The 25,000-nt window shown below is 40.9% G+C and overlaps 1 protein-coding gene across 7 annotated transcripts in view; it reads right to left on the reverse strand.

The window, feature by feature from the left end:
• Positions 1-3,645: 3,645 nt before the first annotated feature.
• LOC131677067 (putative uncharacterized protein DDB_G0277255) overlaps positions 3,646-25,000 on the reverse strand; it is a 72,621-nt gene continuing 51,266 nt past the window's right edge. For 3 of the 7 annotated variants that reach the window (XM_058956624.1, XM_058956625.1, XM_058956620.1), the window contains 7 exons: positions 20,305-20,551; positions 18,562-18,625; positions 18,131-18,305; positions 17,928-18,046; positions 10,320-10,690; positions 10,060-10,272; positions 3,646-4,142 (listed from right to left, as the gene is read on the reverse strand). In XM_058956624.1, the coding sequence (XP_058812607.1) occupies positions 3,661-4,142; positions 10,060-10,272; positions 10,320-10,690; positions 17,928-18,046; positions 18,131-18,305; positions 18,562-18,625; positions 20,305-20,551 (1,671 nt within the window). In that variant the 3' untranslated portion in view covers positions 3,646-3,660. Of the gene's footprint in view, positions 4,143-9,010; positions 9,220-10,059; positions 10,273-10,319; positions 10,691-17,927; positions 18,047-18,130; positions 18,306-18,561; positions 18,626-20,304; positions 20,552-25,000 lie in introns of those variants that run through there. The other 4 variants (XM_058956623.1, XM_058956621.1, XM_058956622.1 and 1 more) reach the window with 4 other exon arrangements.

Consider the following 25,000-nt stretch of genomic DNA (forward strand, 5'->3'; position numbering starts at 1 on the left):
TTTACATATTTTTGGTTGCCAACACTAGCAAACCGTGTGTTCTGCCACACCTATATATACCTCATTGCATGGTGACAAGGCGTATTGCTGCTGCAAATAGGACTTATTACGGACTTCGCAACCAGCTTAAGTCCCGCAGTCTGCGAACAAAGACGAAAGTCGCTCTATATACGACCTTGATTCTCCTGGTGGCTTTACACGGTCATGAAGCATTGACGTTAAAGGAAGCCGACCATAGAGCGTTCAGAGCATTCGCGCGTAAGGTGCTGCGAAAAATACTCGGCGGTAAGCAGGCGAATGGAATTGGGCGGCGTTGCATGTACCATGGGTTATACCAAGTATATAAAGGGACGGATATTGTGAAGCTGGTACAGCACGGCAGACGGCGGTGGGCTGGACACGTGGTCCGAATGCCGTTCAATGAATGAGCGTCAAGCGATGACAATATTCAACAGCTGAGGAGGACCTGAAGGCGCTCAACGTTCAGGGCGACTGGAAGCGAATGGCCCAAGATCGAGTCCAATGGAGGAGGATATTCCACCACCGACGAACCGACGTGCCACACGGAACAAAAAATGCGTCAGATGTTGTCCTAATTGTTTAAACTAAAATACGCTGTTACACTAGTGGCATCTGTATAATGGTTCGCGTGGTAGTACGCAAAAACCAAGATGTATCGACGTTGTAACAGGTATACTAGATCGAACAAACTTTCTTTTAGCAAGTTGAAGATCGTTTTTCCAGCTTTTTATTATCCTATGTATGTACTATTTAACAAAACTGTCCGTTACACGCTAAAAAGTAACAGAATACATGCATTTTCAATGAGTTCTGAATACTATTTTGCTGCATATTACCACTACATACGTATCGCACACCCTCTGTAATATCAATATACTTATCGAGAAGCCTGCTCAGATTCAAACATGGCGGAATGAGCTGTCGTAATTTGACAGTAGTGATTGCTTCATTTCAAAACAATCGTTATTTTGTATGGGACGCTTTTCGAATGCCTCTGTCATGTCGGTTCGTCGGTGATTCCACTCCGTGTAGGTGCAGCGAGGAGCAGCTGTAGCCTATCATGTAAGTATTTAGTACAAGCAAATGTTTACGATGGAATTAATTAATAGTTTTTCTAACATGATAAAAAAAATTTAAATTTGGTGTATATTTTCTTTGCATTATAAGAATAGGCCAGCATTATAAGAATAGGCCAGCGAAAACTTAGGAATTGCCAGTGGCGTCTCGTCGACCTGTTCAACCTGTGCAGTGCACGGGTAGTGGTTTTCAAATACAATAACAAGCAAAACACTGAATATTCAAATAAAAATTAGTACCTAAACTTTGAGAAAATGTGATGTTCAACTGGAATTGCCAATATAATATTTTTTGCGAGTGCCGAAATGCTGAGATGTTCAAAATCAGCTAGCTAGAGGCAGCCACGCTTGCACCAACGAAATATTTCTCAAGTGTTATTTTTTCGAAACATTTCAGTATACAAACCGTAATGGGAGAACGAGAAGCAGAACGCGTGCACCAAAGAATCAGAACAGGTTGAGCATATTCGTATATAACACAGTTGTTAAATTGTGTGCGTTTCCCTTCAACCAATTTATTGATGTGTATTCATCGAACTGGTGCACCTAATCGTAGTGAACAGCTCAATATTGGAAGCTTATATTCTTCCTCACCGCCATTCTCTCATGTATATTCGTTGAGATATAATTATCTTCTCTCGCTCTGCCTGCTTATTGCGTTTCGAGGACGTAGTGGTAGGTAGTGGTGGGGGCAAACGCGTTTAGTACGGTGGAGAACGGCTTTCATTCAAGTTCTGTTCTCAGTTCTGTAGTGACGTTGATGATTATTCTTTCGCTGTCTTTTTCTTATGTTTGTCCAAGATTTTTGTTTTGCAACCAATTCGAATTTGAATAATTTGAATTGAATGAGATTAGTCGCAATGTTGCTGGAAAGTCGAATAAATAAATACTAATATTAACCCACTATCATTAATGGAGTTCGACTTGTACAGTCTGCGAGTTTATTCATTTTCGTTCTTTAAGCGGTAGAAAATTTATAGTTTCTACTGCCAAAATATCAGTTTTAGTACTTTTAAAGAAAAACGGATTTCACAGTGTTGGTCCATGATGAATAGCACAACGAATGTTATTGAGTTCCTTTCTCTAAACGATCCATCGATGAAAATTTATTTCTGACGACTATCAAGCAATACATTTTTGGCCATCGTTATACAAGTGCAATCTAGACTTGCCACCCACAACTTGCGTAAAGCAGATGCAGCTTTTTAAACAGGGTTGCTATGATTAATAATAAAATCCACTTGTTTTGAAGTCATGCTACTTCTTTAATTAATAACTTTTCTCAGTGAATTCACAAACTTACAATGTTCTACGAATGTGTTCAGTAGAAGAATACCTTTATAAATATATAGTGTTCTCATGAATTGATTGATAAGGTGATTTTTCAACTTTAACCGATTTTCCATACTAATTTCCACACAAACTTTGAAATTTTTGGAGGGGCAGTAGACACAACCGATCGGTACCAAAATTTGAACAATTACTAAGGGCTATAAAAGGAATTAGTGAAGCCTGGTGGAGCTAAAAGTCAAAAATTGAACCAGTCTAATCTACAACCTATACTAGGTCACTCGAAAAGTACAAACTCACTGTAACACCCTGTTATCAAGCATTTTCATGAAATATTCCGATTAAAAGTATTCAACAGAAATATCAACTTGAGAATAATGAAGCTAACTGACATGTCGTTAAGAATGTTACATAATTTTAGAGGCAAGGAATATCCTGGCTACGGCTATATTGAACCGTAACATTTTATCGAAGTAGCAATTTTGACAGACTTACCTTAGTTGGAGATTCACTGACTTGATAACGTCCCCAAAATTAAAACAATGTCAATATTTTTTTTATTGGTTGAAAACCAAGGAATCCGACGTCCGCTTCCTATAACTTTTTTAATAAACTTCGATATTCGAATTTTATTCCACCCTTTTGTTACAGAACATGTATTGTATTGACCTATTTGAATCGAGTGTTGAAGATGTGAGTGAGAGTGTGCGTGAGTGCTGTTTTCTATGGTACTTTTCAGTTTCCCCATAGAAATTTTTAAAATATACATATGATTGACATGATGGAATAGAATTATCAATACGGGGAATAACAAACAAACACAGTCATGACATGAAAGATGAATAATAAGCTACTAAACAAGCGTTTATCTAGGGTAGAGATGAAAAGGAACTAATACCACTACGACACTACAACTGAAAATAACAACACTCAAATACAACACCAAAACACCCAGCCGACGATACGTCTTCCGTTCATGATCAGAAGACCCTATGCCGTTTTGTGGTACCAATTCCACAGCACTGCCAGGTTTGTTCAAAATAGAGCTCAGTTAGTAACACAAATAAAGAGTGAGTGGTTCAAAATCAGACACGCACTGAAAAACCGAAAACTTTGACTGATATCAGCCGTGGGTTTGCTCAACCTACTAAACAATTTCTATGACCAACGATGGTTCGAACCAACGGAAGGTCTCGAAGCACGGAACTAAGCACATATTCTTCACTTCTTTTTTGTTTTGGATAAATGTCTAATTTTTTTTTTCTGAAAAGCGCTACTTACTTCCGGCAGCTTTGGTTCCCAATTCGGATTTGCTGTTTGCGAATTTGCGCGTCGGATCTTTTTTCAACGAATCGACGACCGCCGCCTTGCCAGCGTGACTACTGGCCGTTCTGGGCCGATTCTGCGAGCCAATCTTTGTACCGAGTGTGAGCTTAGCGCGTGAAGGATGCGAGGAGGCTGTCGTGATGGAAGATGCGATGGTTTGGTTGTTGGGAAGGGAATTGTTATTGCTCAGGTCGGGCTTGGTGGGCAACGGTGTCGGGTGGGTCTGAATGGGAAGGTTGTTGTTGTTGTTGATGTTATTGTTGCTGTTGATGTTATTGGTAATGTTGTTGTTGTTGTTATTGTTGTTGATGAGGTTATTGGTAGCCACCAGGGATCTACTGGGAGGAGCGGAATGCACTCTGGTGGAACCAACGTGGGATAGAGTGCTACTCTTGGAGCGGGAATGATTGATGGTGGTGGAAAGGGTTGCTAGAAAAAATGGTAAATAATTGGAAAAGAATAGAAAACAAATTAATGAAATGTTTCGTAGACTACGTGGTAAAAACTACCGAAGTGAGTGTAGAAGAAAAAAACAAAGAGCCTAACTGAACGGGAATGTGATGAGGCGACTTAATTATGAAATGATTCCATTGAATAATAGATACAATTTGTTGCCAACGAATTATTTTTTTTTTCGAGAGCATTGAGAAATATTGTTTTATGATAATGTAATGACGATATGCCGACGGATGAACAATTTACCTTTTTGTTACGAAATATTTTTTCAGACTGATTGCTTATAGATTGACCGTATCAAAATAGTCCAGCAAAACCAACATTTTAGTAAAATGGGACGGGGATTCTTTGTTTGTGAATAACACTCTGTTCCTTGAGGCTAACATTATCCCACACGAAAGCAAACCATTCAAAAATCCCACCATTCGTTCGGTGACTCTCGGGCCGATTGGTCGATCTTTCCAGTCTGTGCAGTGTAACGTTATAAAGAATAGTGCCAATACGTTGTCAAGGTTATCTCGCACATTCTATGCCTCGTCGAGGTTTCAACATTTTGTCCCTTCTTTAGTGTATGCGCCTTTATCGACCAGCAGAGCAATGAAGAGATTCATTTCTAGTACACCGCTTGGATACCGTTATATACACGTTACGTGCCGCCATAATATTACATTCCCATTCTTGACAATAAAACTAGACTGCTCTGTGCAATGGACCCGGACAATAATGACTCCCCTGGTAATGATTCGCCTCAAGGCGAAATGGATGTCGAAATAAAATCGCCTCCTAGGATGAAATTGTACCTACTCTCCGCAACCGGGCCATTTGTAATCTTTTTCCGGGCCAAAGACAAGAAATCTATGAATCTATTGCAGATTTCTCTGGCTCTGATGGAGCGATATTCGGCTGTGCCAGATATCGAAAATTCGCCCTGATAAGCTTCGGGTAAAAATTTTGCAGCAGGCAAATGATATTGCTGGTTACGGGCCTATTGCGAAGGAGTATGTAATACATGCAGAGCCGTAGCGTGCTCTTCTGGCGCCCTTGGCGGAGACTCAGTATTGCGCCGCTTTTTTTTTGTTTATTTTCCGTCGGCCTCTCTCCACACTGAGTACCATTTACCGACGACAGAGATCTTACCATCTGGACCCTAGATATCGGCCCATCAAGACATGTACCGAGACAAACGGCTTCACTTCCCTTCCGAAGAAAGACGTGACCACGGATTTTTAACCTCAGAAAAACTCAACGACCTTGGCTGAGATTGAGCCCAGATCAACTGAGATGAGTGACAGTCACGCTTACCACTCAATCATCGGCGTCGTCTATGGTTAGTGAATTGTTGATTTTTTCTATCTAAACTGACAACTGAAAAACTTAGCAAATGTAAACAATATACTCTAAAGAGAAATTGAGTACGATTTGGTTAATTTCGGTCAAGTACGAAAAAATTTTTGCGCATGCGAGTGCCGGAAATATGCTTTTATATGTTGATCATATAGGTTTTTTATATTCTTCGTGACAGTTGCTAAGAAAATCGGTACCCTCCCGCCACATATCGTGTAAAGATAGGTACAAAATTTTTGTTTTACTGTTCTCTAACTTGTCATTCAATTTGTTATATCCCCGTAATTTCTATTTCTTGCTTCATGAAAGACTCCAACACTTAAAATCATACACATCATACACGGTTGGACCATACCTGATCTGATCAGATCAAAGATAAGTATTCCATATATTTTGAAAAAATGACTCAGAAATGACAGAATTCTCGATAGTTCGCCCTGATAAACTCAGAATTGTAAAATTCTGTCATCAGCAAGCAAATGATGTTACTGGCTGTAAACCTTTTACGAAGGGCTCCGCGTCTACATACCCGCTCACAAAGTTGAGATCGACGGTACGTTCACGCAATCAATTTCACTGTTTAAAGGACCCCCTGCGTGAGCGAAGGAAGGAACAAAATTGAATGTTCCTTCAAACTTGTATCCGGTTCCTTTGATAGAACCACCTAATTACATCTTGTTCGTCTCTGCCTATTCCACTATGTGTACCACGCATCATGCATTGCACTAAACACAAACATTGTAGTAATGCGTTCCCGCTGTGTCAAGTACGCAGGAAATGATCAGAATGACTTTTGCATTGGGAATTCTGAAAAGTGTATGTATTGGGGTCGACATGATCTGCTACCATGCCCCCCCCCTCTTCGCGGGCAAACAGCGCCTGGAGAAACTGAAACGTGCTCTTGAAAGATACTATTAGCATTATTATGCAGAAATACTAAAGAGAACCACGCCACTCATCATGAAAAATCGTTATGCTATCTTGGCTCAGGAAGAGTGCGGCTCTAACGATCCCCTTAGGAGGATATCTATAACTGCTCCGAAAAACTATAGGCTGATGAGGTATCTTGTAAAGAAGAGTGCGGCTCTGACGATCACCATGTGAGGATATCTGCGACTATAGGCTGATGAAATTTCTTGTAAAGACCAGATTTTTTCTATTCAGAGGCCAAAATGTAACAGTTCGAGATAGCGCTGACACAAACCCGAAACAACCTCTAGTCTTAGAAATTTAAGATCAAACAAGGAATTTCTAGCGCTTCCAGGCACCGGTAGCTTTGTGTAATTGCTGAACACCTCTATACACCTTTAAAGAGGGTGCCTACCTTATTGTCATTGCATGTGATCTGTACAGTTCATGCTTCTTTAAACTGCGAAAACGGGCGATAAAGTTTGCAATAATTTTCGCTACTTTTTAATTGTCGACTTTCGAAGAATAATTTAGTGTGTATCTGGAAATTGGACTTATTCTGATTTATTTTATGGCTATTCCTACATATTTTACTGTGCAGATCCAGTTTTCATTGCTCCTTTATGGTCCGCGAGGGCCAATCGCACGCTACGGGCCTGAGTATATGTACCATCTAATCGAGTTGAATGTGACGGGGCCGTCTCCGATTCGAGTTTGAATTGCACGGATCTGCAGACACATGGAGTTGGCTGTTTTAAGGACAGAATGTCTCAGCCAGTGAAAATAGTGAACTGCAAATGGTTGCCTTTAGCATCAGTCGCAGCTGACGGGAAGAGGACTTACGTCAAGTCAGACTCCTATCGGGTAGGCTTCGCCGGTTCTGCTCCACCTAACTATCTCCTCTTTGACAAGGTTCGTCTATCTGTTCGCCTTCTTGTGCCTTCCAATGGATAATCAATAACATTTGTTTTTATTCATATTTTTTACATATTGTAAAAATACCAAAGATCCACGGCTCCTTAAGTCAGTCGCTGTGAGCCGTGTCAAATAAACAAATTAAGAAAAATATAATAATCCAGAACACACCAAAGTACAGACACTTTACACACAGACTAGCAAAGTGTCAAAAAATGCAGCCAAACGAACTGTCAAAAACTGCAGCCAAACGAGCATGAGGGTGTTGTTAGGAGACGTACAGAGAGAGCCCATGCAAAGCTTATGGGATTTTCCGCGATGCCAGTAAATATCCATGGTTGCTAGTTTTACTGTTGTTGTCTCCGCAAGTCTGTGTATAAAATAAAGTGTATGTACACTGAAGTATGTGAATGATTTCGGGAAACTATGGAATATACTTAAAAAGGAATTAGCTGGTCAAACTTTCTCAAGTAAAGATCGCTAATGGGAAGCAGTTTAAAAGGAATTATACGCGATATTTATGAGAACTTGTCAGCGCTTGATTCATTCAATGCCAAGATGAATGGATAAAATTATGTTCAATAAAAAAAGTTTACACAGGCTATTAAATCTTAAAAACAATAAACTCTTGAAATCAATAGATTTCGAGAAGTTTAAAGGCAATTGGAGTACAGTGTACCTTTTTCCCTGGCCAGGCACTGTTATGGATGTCATGGAGAAGAGCGAGCTACGGTACAGCATTGCATTTTTTCATATTTGCGACTGCACATAACTATAAAAACTATAAATATAAAATCGGTCTTAATATTTCGTTTATTTATATCTCATCCCTATTTTTTTACCAGTTGACGTGGTTTCTAATATGTGCTCCATTCACAATTTCCCCTCTAAAAACTACATGTCACTCCTGAGTGCCCTTTGTAAATATTCTTCTGAATGTCAAGAGTGGTTTGGACAAGAGGGTGCCAACGCTGTCATCCGCTATGGAGCTATACAGACTTTGACAGTAGTCATCATGTCATGGGCCTTGCCGCTTCTGGGCCCATGTCACCCATGCAATGGCATTGGGTTGCTTTGATTTTAACAAAGGCAGATGTTGGCTAGGACGAAAAGGCCACCTAGCAGGCGGCTGGGTTTGGAGAATGGGGCAGGGATGCCACGTGCACAAATTAAACTGTGTTTGACATATTTGTATTGTTCTGCACAGATTTCTACAGCTTTCTGATTCAATGCACAGATTTCCACGGTTTCGGCTCGTGCAAAAATTAAAAATAAGTTCGCGACCTCCTGTTTTGAGACGATTATGTACGTTTTCCATAACACAGATTTTTATGTAGGCTGCGCAAAGATTTCAGGAAATATTGCCTGGCATCCCTGAAATGGGCGACAGTCGTGACCAGGATTACCATATTCACAGATTTTTCTGTAATGTCACAGACTTTTTTTTAAGTTTTTGAACACTTTCTTTCTGACAGATGATAGATTTTTGGCATTTTGATTAAAATTTCAATTTGTGATTTTTCACAGATTTTTGTAAATATAATACAGTTTTCCACAGATTTTTTCGGTTTTAATCATCACAGATAGTAAAATTTTTTTTTTTGATTGAAACACAGATTTCAATATGGCATCCCTGGTCGTGACTTGTTTATTTCAATTCCTTAAATTAGAGGGGGACCGTTTTATACACGTTTACCCTACATATTCCCTATAGTCAAGTGTCTAAAATGAGAAAGTGGATAAAACGGGAAACTCTGGCTTTCAACTAAACACTTAACAGACAGAACGGGCGTAAAATAAGAATACTTCTACCGATATAACTAGACGGTTCAACTATGCTGATCCTTTTTCCGTACTACATCTATGCGTTATACGTATGTATCTATAAAAGGTAGGTAGGAAGAGGTAAAAAGATCGGAAAACAACGTTACACGGGAAAGAGAGCAGAACGAGAGAAATAAGAAACAACACTGCGCTAAATCTTCACGACTATGGATATGCTAGTACAATGTGAGTAGATATAACGGATATGAATCTTAGGGTGGTGGCATTTCCGGGCGATGTAGTGGGGAGGGGGAAGCGACATCGTGAGGAGCAAGATGAATTAAAGTGAAAGCTGCGCTAGGGAACAATATGTTTAAGGATGGTTGGCGGGGTGAAACCGCGGCGGGTGCCAATCTTCATTCGTTTTGTGATTTTTCTTCCTTTATCCATCTTTGCACTCATGATGAAGGTTTCAATAAATGTACCTCAAGTGCTGGTTGGGCTTTTACAAGTCAGCTTTTTTACTGCTGCTATTGAGGTCCTTGCCAACCAGCAGCGGTGGTGGCTGAATGTGCAACGTGTTTGCCACCGGCAGAGATGAGAAAGGCAGTATTGTGGGGGACTAGTACAAAACATTAAAAGAGTGTTTGTACTTGTTCATGCTTTACATTGGCTTAAACTCATGCTTTTAAGATTAAGTATGTGTGAGAGGGTTGTTTGATATGCGTGGATTGGTAAAGTGTATTGTCGTGTGCGCTTTCGCTATGTCGTCTCATGATGATTTCTCCTGTTTCAGTGTTCCAAAGAATGTGGTAAATTGTCTATCTATTTAGGTAACCGACAATATGTTAAAGAAGGAAACCAAAACTATGATGAATGAAAATCAAGGAACTACTTGAAATGAAATGTTTTAACAACGCCTACATCAACGTCTAGAGGAGAATGAGGGTGTGCTTACTTGGTCTGGGCCGGCGCTCCGGTTGGGATGGTGTGGTAGCCGTAGTAGGCGTCTTCTTGCTGTGCGCTTTGGCTGCCGAGGCAGCAGTAGAGGCAGTGGCAGTGCTACCGGAACGAATTTGTCTCTTGGGTGAACCACCACCGACACTGCCGACGCTGGCATCGGTTGCTACGGTGGGTCCTACCGATTGGGACCGGCCTACAATGGAAAGATCTTTGAGATGCAAGAAACGTCACGTTCTCGCACTGCAACCAACTAACCTTTGCTGGACATCTTCTTGGGGCTACTCTTTTGCGGGCTTCCCTTCTGCGGACTTCCATGCCGCGACAGTGCCGTCTTCTGGGGGCTTCCACGCTGAGGGCTGTCCCCCTTGGATCGTGGCATCGCTGGCATTAGCTTCTCCCGGGTGGGCGACGGCAGTAGGGCACCTTCTTCCATATCCGGACCTGTGGTACGTTCCAAATGGTGCCGAATGTTGTCCTTGCGGCTACGGGCGAAAGCTAACCCATCCGGTAGAGTTCTGTTTATTTCGACCGGACGGGCACTGCCGGGAATTCTGCCACGGGCATGCGGCTTCGTTGGTGAACTCTTCTTATTGTTTTCCTTTTCTTTCTCTTCCTTGGTGATCGGTCTGTGGAGACGGAAAAAGTGTTGAATGATTATTTTAGAAATTTGTCGTACTGATTGAATTCTAATATTTTCTATTATACAAATGTAGAATCATTTCAAAACTTCTGTGTTTTAAGTGACACTAACAATGAAATCATTCTTAGAAAATCATCAGTGAATATATCCGAATTGGGTTGTAATATCCTTTTAAAATCGATCGTGTATTTTTCATCCTAGATTGCATAAATCACTGATCGATACACAAAGCTTCATAAAGTGTTCAAAATTACCAAAAACAAATTTGGTTTTGAGCGATAAGTTAACCAAATGATGTGATATATGTCGCCCTTTCGGTGATTGCTTAATTTTTCCTTTCCACATATCACCATTTGTTGTGATGTTACTAAATTACTAGCAACACTTCTTCGAATTTGACGCTCTTAAATAAATAAATAAATACACAGATACCACACGATCTAACTGAAGACTCCATATCAAGAAGACTGGCAACTCTGTCCAGAATCAGGAGACAGTAACAGCAACGCCACTTGCGGGTAAAGGTGGTACTTTCCATAGTGATGCACACACACATATACATTTTTACATAAAGCTTCCTCCCTTCTTCCAATAGAGGCGCTGTAACCTCTGTCGCTTCTCGTTTGTATGGGGGAAGGAAAGAGATATCAGTCTTCTTGATATGGAGTCTTCGATCTAACGCTGGACGTTAACTGTCAGATGGCTTGAGATTACAATGATGTTTTTATTTTCATCTGTCAAAACGCATCGAAAAGTACACTTTTAATTTTATAAACTCAATCGATATTCTAACTAAATGTTACTTCTTCTAATGAAAAGTATCTAACGTTAACCTAAAAATGCAAAAATAATTCCGGGTTTCGATAATTTGCAACAAAATATCGATTTCGACTGAATGTTTTGGTAACAAACGAAAAAAATGAGTATTTTTTTATCATCTGTAATTCCTATTTTCGTAAAAGTATGTAATTTTAATCCCAAAGGAAATAAAAAAGAACAACCATCCTTTATCATCAACGCAGGAAAATACTTTCGTCATCTTTTCGCTAGTATCGATAATGAAATCTAGTTGGCGCGTCGAACGGATAAGTTTCACGTTTGAGAGCCGATAACGGTATAACATTTAAGCGATTGTGGATGTGATTTTGTTTGTTGAATCAGGTTTAATCCGGAAAAAACGTTAAGTTTGTGAATAGTCGATGTTTGAATTCTATTCGTGCAAAGTGGCGATTGTAGCAATATAGTTTTCGCGAAAATAGACTAACAATCAGCAAAACTTCCGACGGATAGGTATCGAACTGGTTGCTCCGGATGACAGAAGAGTACAGAAAAAATTGAAACAGTGATCTTGTGAAAGTCGTGAAAAAAGTGACAATACGAAAAATGGAACCCACCAAATATGTACTGCATCCGTTCGATAAAAGTGACACTTTGTCTATAGAAAGTCGTTGAAAAATATGGAAACGTCCCTTGAATTGTTGCTGGACGTTACTTTGGTGGGACCGAAGGTTCAAGACAGTTTTCACGAGTTCGAAGGGCATAATGCGGCAGCTCCAGTCGGGTTGGATGGATACAAGCTATTAGATTACGTGACGCGCATTTCGCACCTTTTTCTAGTATTTCATAGGATCGATTTATTTTTAAAAATATTAAAAAGATTGAGAATCAAACGGTGAAAAATTTTGAAGGACGTCTAAAGGAACGAGGTCGACTGCGTGGGTACGTAACAGCGTTAGATCTGCGAATTACCGAGCAGGCATTTGACCACTGTCGGTTGACAGAACTGTGTGAAATTGCTTTAAAGACAAAACTGATCACTAGCGGATATCGTGGAAGAATCCCGTATAATGGAAACAGTGCGGCATAAGAAGAAGATGAAGAATCTCGTGGTCCTACCCGAAAAAATGTCCTGTGTTATATAAAATCGCCGAAGAAGAAAGATGATTGCTTTCGGTGCGGAAACTCGGGTAATTTCACTAATAGAAACTATGGCAAGGAATCGAACGTGCAATGACTAGACACTTCAAAAAGAATTGCAAGACAAAGCGAGGCTCGACACTCGCCAATAAGAAAGATCAACAAAAGGCTGCAGTAAATTCGAAATTCAGACGATAAGATCAGCGAGATTAGCGCTTCCAAAACCGACGACCAGCAAATCTAAACGACAGATGAAACTGGGCTGGATGTTGGCTCGAATCAAAACTCGTCAAAAGTAAAGTACATTCTGTAGCGTCAAACTGACGTCCAGGTGGGGAAATCGTTAGAATTCAACTATAGTTACCATATTCATAGTTAGGCGGAGACACTGAGCGGAGCCAATTGAACATGTCCAATACCGGAGCCAATCGAGCATGACGTCACATAACATGTTCTCTTTGGATGTATATGGGAAAGGTATTGTGATTATGGTCATAACTATTTAACTCTGATCTTGTGTTATCACGTGTAGAGAAACGAAAAGAACCATTTTTTCTGTAACAAGAAGAGATATTCGCACAAGTATGAAATCATATCATCCGATCTTCGAATTGTTTTTTTTTCTATTCGTGCATGTAAAGTTCTTACGATGACAATGAAATTATTAAGCTAGAGATTGAACATTTATATGGGATGCCAGTTTTTTTTTTCCTGAAATAAGAGCTGCCAGTTTTCCGGCTTTTGTGTCCGCCTAACTCTTAATATAATAACTCTAAATTCAACAGGGAGCTGGAGCGTTGCCAGAAAAATTTTATTTCCCTGATTATGTTTTAGCATACTTCCGGTAACTATCCGATAACCTTCAGAAACCTCTGTTAAAGGTGTACCCGTAGGATGCGGTTTAGCTGCATATCCGAGGTCTAGGAGCGGAAGCGACGCAAGGCCGCTGAGGATCTATCAGGCGAGGTGGTCACCGACTCGCCGTCGGAAGCAAGCAAACCTGTGGTCCTCGTTACTCGTCTGCCCGGCTTACTCTGACATAGGGGCTATCACGGATAAAAAGCGATGTGGTGCAGCTACATTGGGTGGTGGAATCCAAATAAAATTGGCAACGCTAGCAAAATGTAATGAACACTTCGAATGAACCTATCGTCAATTGACATTTCGACGGACCAGGGACCAACGGCTTTGCTTCCCTTCCGAGGGAAGGCGGGACCACAGATTTTTGTTTTCCTCAGAAAAATCTCAACGACTTCAGCAGGAATTGAACCTAGATAAACTGGGGCGATCACGCTTACCACTCGACCAGCTGCGCCGTGGACGCGTGTCGGGCGCACCGAAAAAACGCTTCACGCTAAACATCGCAAAACGCTAAACCAAGGCGAAAGTAGTATCGGAGGAAGCACAAACGATGCCGAAGAGTTCTTAGAATCAACGTTTGAAAGAAAGAAAAAGGGTGGTATCTGGAGAAGAAGAAGTGAAGAAAAAGCCGTACAATGATCAAAAAGGAAGGAAGCAAGCGGTTGGCGCACGGTCGTAAAGCAAAAGTAAAAAAAAAGAAAAGAGATACCCCTCTGGAAAAAGATTAAGGACCAAGCCTGAATCGACGAGATGAAGGAAGGATGGCCTATGCTTCTTCAGAAAGTGGGAATCGATCCGGAGTTGAAGCAGATGGGGAAATATGCGGTGAAAACCCGCCGCACACAGAGAGGCGAGATGCTCTTCGAATTAAAGACAGACCCTGCAGCCAAGGGATTAGCCGTCAAGACGCTCATCGAGGTCACTAGAAATCAAACGTAAGGGCGCTATCTCACGATACAGTGATGCAGTGCAGAAACCTGGACGAGATGACAACAAAAGATAAGTTGAGGAACAACTAGATTTCGGAGATGCACCAATGGTAATCCGGATGAGGAAGGCGTACGGCGGTAGATAGCGTCGATTCGTCTCTCAACGATCGTAGCTAGCAAACTGTTGAAAACAGACCGAAAACAGATTTAATGGTCAGTGGTTTTTCTTAAAGACTGGCCTTAAAGTTACCAAACAAAAGGAGGGATGCTTTGAATGCATGGACTTCAGAGGTGACCCAAGAAAACCCCAATCATCGAGACACTGCATAGCAACTGTTGGAGCAGTCGACAGGAGAAACCAAATGCGACGTTGCATTCATTGCCGTATCAAGTCCTTATCGATAACGATAAATGGACGGCGGATAGGGCAAGAATGGTTGTAATACACGTTATGGTCAAATACCCCATACAGATCGAACTCATACGAAGTTGTTGTGAATGCCAAAACCAACGGGATCTGTCTGCCTGAACTTCCTTCTAGGTAAGCTGAATGTTATGTTATGCAGCGAGGGCGCACCACTCTTCGAAGATAAGACCGATAATCCATCATCGACGTTACAATTTTGTAGTCGGTCGCTGATAGTAAACATGAACTGGAGTGTTAGCGAAATCTACACGCAATCCGGTACAGCATTTGTCAACGAAACCATACTTTAATACAGAAGGCAAGAACACATGAGAGAAAGTGGAATATGAAGTCATTCGATAAGGATTCGTGGAAGTACTCAGAACAGCGAGCGACTTCTCTGGCCTGAACACGGAAAAGTTGACAGAATAGCTAGCGAGAGCACGTGACACCACCATGCCAAGAAAACAAGAGCCAATGAACAGACGGTGACGGGTTACCATTGGAACGTGGAGTTCGCACCTTCCACGCTAGCTGCCTTAGATTTGGAATACACGCTCAAAGAGCACGCGATAATCACACTGAGAGGAGAGAAATATAGGGTTCCGTGCCGCAAGGGCCACTCTAGAACGTGACATAAACCGAAGCAAATCGATTTTCTTTAAGGAGCTGCGTTAAGGCACTGACTTCAACATCGGGTGTGGCGATGACAAACATCAGAGGGCTAGTGACGGCCCTTGTAATTTTCCCTGACATACTGAAGGTTATCTTCCCGGAGCACGATCTGGCATGGCTAATTACGCCGTATGGCGTAGTAGAGCTGGACGACACCGAAGTTATAAAAGTCTCCAACGAGGAACCCGTAGCAGTGGCGAAGGGTCTAAAGGTTACGAAAGCGTCTAGACCAGATGGAATCCTTAACGTCGCATTGAGAGTAGCGATGCAGGCATTCTTGGATGTTCGGAAAAATGTTCCAAAAGCTTCCCTGACGAATGGAAGATATGGAGGTTAGTATCGTCGTAAAGACCAATAAGCCTGCATCACGGGAAACTTGGAGAAGATTATCCTCCACAGGCTGATAACATCTATGAAGAGCAATCACGAGTCGTAAATGAATCAGTTCCCTAGCTACCTGTGCAAATTTCTGAAGAGCAATTTCCAGAGCCGTCCCACAAGGCTCTATCCTGGGTCCCACGTTCTGGAACGGGATATACACACAGCTGACGCTTAAGCTGCTTAGGGTTGTGGAATCGGATTCGCGGATGACATCGTAATAACGGTGCTTGGAGAGACACCGGAAAAGATTGAAATTGGATGCCAGAAGTGAAGTTGCAGATAACCCACCACAAGCCGGAGCAGCTACTGGTGAGCAACTGCAAAGTGCTGCAGTGCACACAAATCATTGTCTCGTTTTAAAGCGGGCGCTGAAACAGCTGGATGTGATGCTCGATGACCGACTGAACTTCAACATTCAACCTGAGTGTTGAAGTTCAGCCAGTTATCAAGCATCACACCCAGCTGTGCCTGTCAGAAGGCGGCCGGAGTTGTCAACGCACTAGCCAGAATGATGCCAAGCAGCGCCGGGACAATTAGTAACAAGAGGCGTCTTCTGGCCATCGTCGATACTGGCGGAATTTACGCAGATTTTGTTTGGGTTTCGGCACTGGAGAAACAACGAAATCGAGGGTTGCTGTACAGTACATCTAGGTTCATGGCCTTGCAAATCGTGAGCGCGTTCAGAACTATCTCATCAGAGACTGTCTGCATTATCACTGGAATGATCCCTGTAGGCATCATGGATAATGAATATTATAAGCGGAAGAGGGAGCGAGAGAACACGGAAAACACCAAGTACTAGGTCGAAGGGTTAAAAAGAAGATGGACTTACTGATTCATATCAGTTCTTCCTATTTGGATCTTTGAGTAGTAACCTGCTACCTGACGCAGTTCCTGTCTGGCGGTGGGTGTTTCAAAAAACACCTTCTTCGGTTTGGACACGCGATGACCCTTTTATCCGAAGTGTCCAGAAAAAAAACAGGATTATCTAGTCCTCGTCTGCAATAAATTTACAGCAGCGCGAAGGGGAATGCATTCATTTAGCGTAGAAAATATCATGGCTGAGATTTGTCGAGGCGAAGGCACATGGGATGCTGTCAACAAAGTAGTGAAACAAATACTGTCGGAAAGTCTGAACAAAGTTCACAGTAGGAGAGCTTTCCATCGGAGTAGGGTAGGTTCACCACCGGGGACCACCCGAGTGAATCGCGACAAAGCTGGGAGCTGAATGGCTCAAAAAATAGCCATCAGTATCAGGAGAAATTCCGCCAGCCCGGAACTCCCAGACGCATTAGGGAGATTCACCACTGGGGGCTACTAAAGTAACGACGAATCTGAGAGCTCATTACAGCATTGGTGAACGCAACCTAACGGCAATATGATGGACGAAAGCAAGGGTAGTTTCACCGCTGGAGACCACTTGAGTAGACCACAACAAAGTTGAAAGCTAAATAGCACTAAAACGGCTATCGGTATCAGGAGAAATTCCGCCAACCGTAAAGTCTTAGGTGGAGTAGAGAGATTCACCACCGGAGACTACCAAAGCAGCGACAAAGTTGGGAGTTGTATTACAGCATTGGTCAACGCAACCCTACGGCAATACGATGGATGAAAACTGACGAGAATCAGTGGAAGACGAAAGACTTCGACAAGGAACGATTTAGTCTTTCTAGTTGAGTACCACATGCAGAACAGGATTTTTTTTCGCGGGAAGAATGTTCTACCACGCCACGAAAATTCCCAAGAGGTGACACCATCTATACTCAAGTGCCGAGTCAAAAATATCATTTAATGAGTCGCAACTATATGAAAAAATGAAATGAGAAGATCGCACGAATTCGGAATTGGACATTGCCAAATCAAAATTTAATGGTGATTATTTTTCAAAATTCGATCTCTGATAATAAATTCTATAGTATTTAAAACAGCTCTCCAAGACTAGTCCCAACCGGAGCTTTCTTTAGTCTGCACTTGTTGCATAATGTGCATATGAGCACCCGCGTATAATGATGTCATGACAGATTGAAGTGTAACAGAGCAGATGAAACACTTACCTCACGCTGGAGGCCAGCGACAGAGCACTTAAGGAGCTTCTTCTGGACACCTGGTCCCACAGCTCCTGCTGTTTGGTAAACAACTCCGGGTTCATTTCCACGCCCCACCCGCGGTTCTGCTGATCAGAGGGGAGAGGTAAAGCGGAACGTTTGATGGAGGTAAATAATTACACTGCACTGGCTGTATGAAACAGGATACCCACCCTGTACTCTCCTGCCTTCTTTCTCAATTCCAGCACTTCCTTGTACCAGGCGTTGTCCATCGCCGCATCGCCCCGAACACCGGCGCCACTGTCCGGTTCCGGTTCGAAGCCGTACCGTTCCTTTTCCGTCTTGTACGCTTTCAGCTTATGTTCACCAACGGTGGCCGTGTCGCGTCTAGAAAAGGCACAAATTAGGGCAAATGAAAACGTCACATTAAAGTGATGAATACATCTTTTCCTGCTTGTCTGTAGCCGGAATCAACCGGAGCTTGAAAATTATAAAAAAATAGTTGGATAATGAGGCAACTATTTGCACTGTGAAAACAACTCTCGCGATAATGATGTTGAGAATAAAAGAAAACTTTCAGCCTAAAAGTTACTGCGTTGCATTTTCACAGTGCCTTGGTTTCCTCTGCAAGAGGCATAATTACTTTTCGTACTGCGGCTTATCGGCCTCGACGTCGTTCACCAGCGGTTCCAGTTCGTGAGCGTTTGCTGTAAGAGATCGGTGGTGGAAAAAAATGGCGTACATCAAAGGCGAACGAGACGGGAGGAAAAAAAAGTACACATAAAAATGTAAGGAACACAAAGATCTGCTGGAAAATGTCAAACCTAAAGTCGTTAAATCATGTAGAGCATATGTAACGAAAATGTAAGAATAATAGAACTATTTTCATATACAGAGTTTGTATGCATGGCCCTGTGCTAACCACTGTTCCGGCGAGCAGCTGCAATGGAATTCCATCGTAGAGCAGAGAGGGGGCAGAGATTGTCCCATTTGCATGTCGCTATAGTGTGGATTTTTTTTTTTTCGATTGAGTTTTTCATAGTGACGTGTACCGCACTGACTTCTTTTTTTTCGAGAGCTTACGGAACGCATGGTTTGTTTCACTACTGTAGAATTTATTCAACCGAGGGATCATGACATGGCGAATGTAGTTATGCGATTTAGTTAGTTATAAGAGGGCACGTTCATAAACCACGTGGACCAAAATTTTTCAGTTTATGGACACCCTTGAAAACATAAGTATGCTTAACTTGTACATTGGTGGATGCGATGTGACGCTCGATGTTTATAACACATTAGTTATCTTTTATAGGATTGTTTATTCTATAGAGAACATCAAACAATATTCCGCAACGAAATTACATCACATCGGTGATAGAGTAGTGAGTATACGGCCAAGTTCTTCCCGCTAATGAAGAAATTATTTTATTGAACATTATACAACTTTGATAGGATCAAGTAGAATTTAATACCTGGACAGTTTCATATGCATGGGAAACTCGCATTGTTTGGTAAGAGTAAGAGGCTTGCTGATATTTCATGTTTTCAACCAATGGGTGATCTTTGATGAACTGTAACCATCAAAGAGGTAAGGACAGAAACAAGTACTTTTTAAATTGATTTATACCCAAAAGTTGACGGTGCGCTTTAATACCGAAAGTAATAAGAAAATAATATATGATTCGTAAAGAATATCAAGAAAACTGACATCTCTGTTAAAACTAGAAAAACTAATAGTATTGCATCCTTAAATTGGAGGATGAACATGTGAGCCGATAGTTGACCTAACTGGGTGGGTTTATCATACAAGAGTGTGTAAATTTCTTTGTGAATCAGAGTTAAAATATCCACAGCAAATACTATTGAGTTCGATGTTGCCTCTATCCTAATCAATTTCAATGATCGGAGCAGTAAATTAAAAGAATATCCCCAACTGAATCAACCCAATCGCCATGAGATCCGGACAGGTTGTTTCTTTTCTAAGGGCCAAGCGTTTCCCCGTTACTCGCGGTCTAACGATGACCAACAGAACAATAGCAATTTTACGTGAGATGGTTAATGAGCTACGTATACATATAGGACTGATGCGAGTATAGATTGAAGCAGCAAGTTAATGAACGTAAAGGAAACTCGAAAGAAAATTCGATGACTGTACTTTATGTTGGTGTGGAAAATTGATTAAATATCTCAAACAAGCTTGAATGACGAAAGAAGAGCTGGAAATTTTCCGAGGACACCATTCTCAACATAACAAAACTAGCGACAGTCAAACGATCAGCTCCGTGTAGCCTACGAATTATGCGAGTGGAACTATAAGTATCTATATTTGTTCGAGTGGGTCCTGCGGTTTGGTTGCATGGAAAGAAGAGTGGTCTCTCGCGCGCACCTTCTCGCTCGTTTGCGGTTCGTTTTTTATGCACGGTGGGCACTGTCTGGCTGGCGGCGGTAGCTGCAGCCTGGGCCGCCTTGATCGCACCCATCGAGAGGGACTTTCGCGGCAGCTCGATTACCGAATCCACACCATCCGGGACCACCTTGAGCGCTCTGCGCACGTGGGGCCACACGAACTGCAGGCGATACTCTGTGCTCAATTTGCTAATAGTTTTTCTGAATAGGCCACTAGACTCACCCGCCTGCAAAGAAAGAGGGAGAGGAGTGGAGGAGAACGAGAAAGAGAGAACAATCGGTAGGTTGTTAGTGTTGCTAGAAGGGGATGTAAAGTTATTATAACTATATTATTATAAGTATAATTGTTATGAGAAGAATCATTCGTTGATCAATATGAAGGATATTGCGAGTGTATTGTAATATTATACATATATTAGTGTACCGATTGTGCCTGAACCCGATTTTGAAGCATAAGACAATTCTAGCCAAACATGTCAAATGGTTCTAAGTGTAAATGACAGTTTCTCTTTGTTTACTTTCTCTTTCGCTAATAACTCAACCGTTTATACGTTTGTTCCTTAACTCTTAGCATAATATGCCAGTCGGAATCAAATTTTTTCGACATATCCTGAAACAATATTGGAAAGTTTTATGATAGCGCCGTAATAATCGAAAGAGAAAGTAAACTAAGAGAGGTTCTCATTTGCACTTAGGACCATTTGACATGTTTGTCGAGAATTCTAGACGAACATGTCGAATGGTCTTAAGTGTAAATGAGAGCCTCTCTTTGTTTACTTTCTCTTTCGATTATTACGGCGTCATCATAAAACTTTTCAATATTATTTCAGGATTTAAAAACTCTGATTTCGACTAGCATATCATGCTAAGAGTTAAGGAACAAACGTATAAACGGCCGACTTATTAGCAAAAGAAAAAGTAAACAGAAACTGTCATTTGCACTTAGGATCGTTTGACATGTTTGACTACAATTGTTGATGTACATGAAAAAGTGGCAGCACTGTCAAATCGCTCGGGCGCGATTGTGTTTGTTCTTGTTTTTTTTTCTTTAGTGAAATAGAGTGTAGTTAATTGAAAATAAGAAGTATCCATTCACCCGAACTTTTATTCTGTTGAATTAAGTGTTAATTCGTAAAATTATCGCGAGCCTAGTGCAATTTTGGTTAGATGTTGTACCGTAACGTCTAATAATTTTGATATGCACCTACGGGATTCGCGTCACTAAAAAGTACATCTGTTCTTTCCGCTTAGCGTCTGCAGCGCCACCTTTCATTGATCGATGATAAAGAAGATAGTCGCCGAATCCATTATTTGATTATGAACCGGACGTGGGTAAGATCGTTTTATGTTGTTTTTCGACGACACACAAACGAAAAATTTTGACGTACATGTGTATTGTGATTGTCCCATGGTAAACGACATGACTTTCTCAATCATGTTTTAAAATGTTCACGCTCAAGGGATGTTGATGTGGATTTGGCAATATGTAGTTTTCCTTTCTTTAATTGTAATTAACACAAAATTATATTTGTGTTAGATGAACTCGAAATTTAATGAAAACGTAAAAACATCGGTTTGAATGGACTACAGTCTAGAGAATCGAAATATTTTTTGATTATAATCAGAAAAGGATTTATAGTAAAGGGTTGTTAAAACTGCCAGCTTCATACTCCAACAGATGTGTGCCAACCTTTCGTCGTTAATCACACCGTCTATCTCAACATCGTGAGACGGTTTCTCAATCTTAATATTGCTCTACTGCACAGCGTTTTCCAAGAAGAAGAAAAACGTACTCGGCATAGCTTAACCCACGAAAAGTTCCTGTTTGAGCATTTTCTTCAGTAATTTACGATTTGAATATTTCCCATATTTAGGGTATCAGTTTGGTAATTGCCTTAAGAATGAGAAGCAATTTTCATTTTTTTATGAGTATAAAAATTATATTATTCAGCAAAGCTGTAATTTGTAATTTAATTTTTAATTTTATTGAGCACGATAACCTGTTAGTACAGACTTTGAATCAGGTCAAGGAAGCTGTAGAGCGAATAAAAAAAAATAAGTTTTCTGAAGATGTTGTACGTCTATCTGTTGATTAAAACAGATATTTGTGATGCATTCTATGCTGCACTTCAATTTCATAATTAAACGTTTTATTATTTATTTATAGGGTGTCATTCGCATTTTTGAGAATAATATACATTTTTAACATACAATTCATTTTACAATTCAAAATAGACAAAAAAAATGAATAATCGAATATTATTTCGGTCGACTATCTTGAGCGCACTGCGTTGGTTGGTTCGGTGACGAGTAATGGTCAGGTTTACTCTCTGCTACTTGTTGGTCATTCCATCTGCCTTCTCACACGCATGTGTTTGTGTCCCAGTCGTCGTTCGCTAGAGGCTCGATTTTCGCTATTACATGTTGCTTTTTGTATTTTCGAGTGACTCTTGTTTAGCCGTCTTCTTTCTTGCTTATTTCTTTTCAAGGTATGTCAACCCCTTCATGTCCATATTATTTATACACAAAAACATTTGTAAACAGATTTGCGTAAAAAAAAACAAGTAAGGCTAATAAATGTGACTAACATCTTTCATTTAAGCACTAATAATTGCAAGTAATAGCTGTAGAACTGAGGTTATTGCAGTCAGTCTGATTGGATTCCGATGGAGCAGTGCTGCCAGAGACAGTTTACATTGACTACGTGAAATGAAGTTTTTGTATATCTTCATTAATTTGCAATATTATTGAAAACCAATAAAACCTATCAATGTAGACTATCTTCGGCAACGTTTTCCATACAACCGAACTGTTGTGAAAATTCAGGAAAATTGTATTGAGCATTGAAAAGTTAAAATTCAGCAGCTTCTAATACTGCGGGGGAAATACCTATCTTTACAAAAAAAAAGTATTTTCTGTTTCTTGACCTTATCATTTTCTAGGAAAAATAGTTTTGGAACCCAAAAGGCACGAGAAAAATGTTGGAGGGTTAATTATTGGGAAATATTGTTTGTCCAGCATTTATTGTTTGACCGTCTATTCGTTGTATCAGCAGATGTCGAAGGCTGTTTGATGGTGTTGGTTGTAGTAGATGAATTTTCTTTATATGTGCCGTCTAGTTACAGAACTGGCTCGTGGTCATCTGTCCAGGATATATGCACTGTGCTCTTTACATATCGATAACACCTTGAGATGATCTGCCCTCGAAAGTCAAGTAAGACGGTATACGTTGGTTCAATCGCATTTGCACCTTACGAACACCGTTGAGAGTGCCAGGGAAAAACTTTCTCCAAGTTAGGTTGTGACGGATTCTACTTCTCCATACTTTGACATAAATCTTTTGATATAATCCGTGCTAGTACGCGGTGCCAAATCGTGCAGGCGAATTCCCGTAAGATCATGGTTCATATACACGGAGATCTTGTTTTTGAAGTTTTCATATTCGATGTCGTGTTGCATGTTGTTTTTCGCTACGATGCTGTTCGCTTCGGCTAAGTAGTTGAACTTTATTAGTACTACTTGTATCGTGTGATGTAGCTGTATGTGTGAAACTACTGTAATAAACTGTTCCACTTTGACCTTGATAAACGGTGTATTCAATTGCATAGCCATATTCAAATGCACGAAGTTTCCTCTTAACACTGCTCAAAAGATCTTGCTCAGCGAACGTAGCTCGTGGCATTCAAGGCGTATGCCGTACCATCTTTATATATGATAACATGATATATGATAACAGAATCACAATTTCTCCATTTGACAGAACATTCAACAAAATGTACATATCGAGTCAATACGATTTTCTGAGTGCTCTGGTTCGAAGCACGATGACCGTCTGGAGAATAACCCACAAAGTTGCCTTGCCAAGCTTTTGTATCTAGTTTCCGACGCAGTTCTTGTGGTACATGTACAAATACACTACAATCAAACGTGTGTATCTTAGAAGGAACCGGCTTTCTCCCCTCCCATAATTGGAATCGTCTTGGATTCAATTGCACTTGATGGACTACGATGGACTAAATAAGCAGCAGTTGGTATCGCTTGACCCCAAAACTGTTTTGATATTCTTCACTCGTCCGCTCGCTAATTCTATTCTCTTCAGGAATATGTGGAATCGTCCATTCAACCTGAATCTCTTTTTGCTTATAGAAACGCTCGAACTTTAAACTGCTATATTAGTCTCCGTTGTCACAGCCAGCGTGCCCTGCTAATTTTTCACTCGCAGTTTATCGTCACTTACGTTTCGAAATATCCGAAACGCTCGAAGATCTCATATGTCGTCTGAATCAGGAATACCATCGTAAAGTGCGACCACTCGTCCTTAAAAGACACAACATACCTCTTACCATATAAACCGATCGGCGTCACAGGACTACAAACATCCGAATGAATTAACTCTTCGCGTTGATCTAGAACCTTCTCGCACTAGGAAAGGATTCCTAGTCTTTTCCTAGAACACACGATTCACATACGACAATATTTTTGTACTATGCTATATTTCACCATAAGGAGAAAAATTGGGTTAACACCAAAATTTCTCACAAGGACGAAAAGTTGGAGTTCGATCTCCCAAACGCCATTTGCTCACTACTGTTGTCAGGAGTACATGATTCTACACCTTTTCACTTATCTTTTCATCAAGTAAGCGCCAACTGACGAATTACAGTGATAAGTTCTCC

Source organism: Topomyia yanbarensis, chromosome 1 (genome assembly GCF_030247195.1).
Source record: "Topomyia yanbarensis strain Yona2022 chromosome 1, ASM3024719v1, whole genome shotgun sequence".
NCBI classification, from domain to species: Eukaryota; Metazoa; Arthropoda; class Insecta; order Diptera; family Culicidae; genus Topomyia; species Topomyia yanbarensis.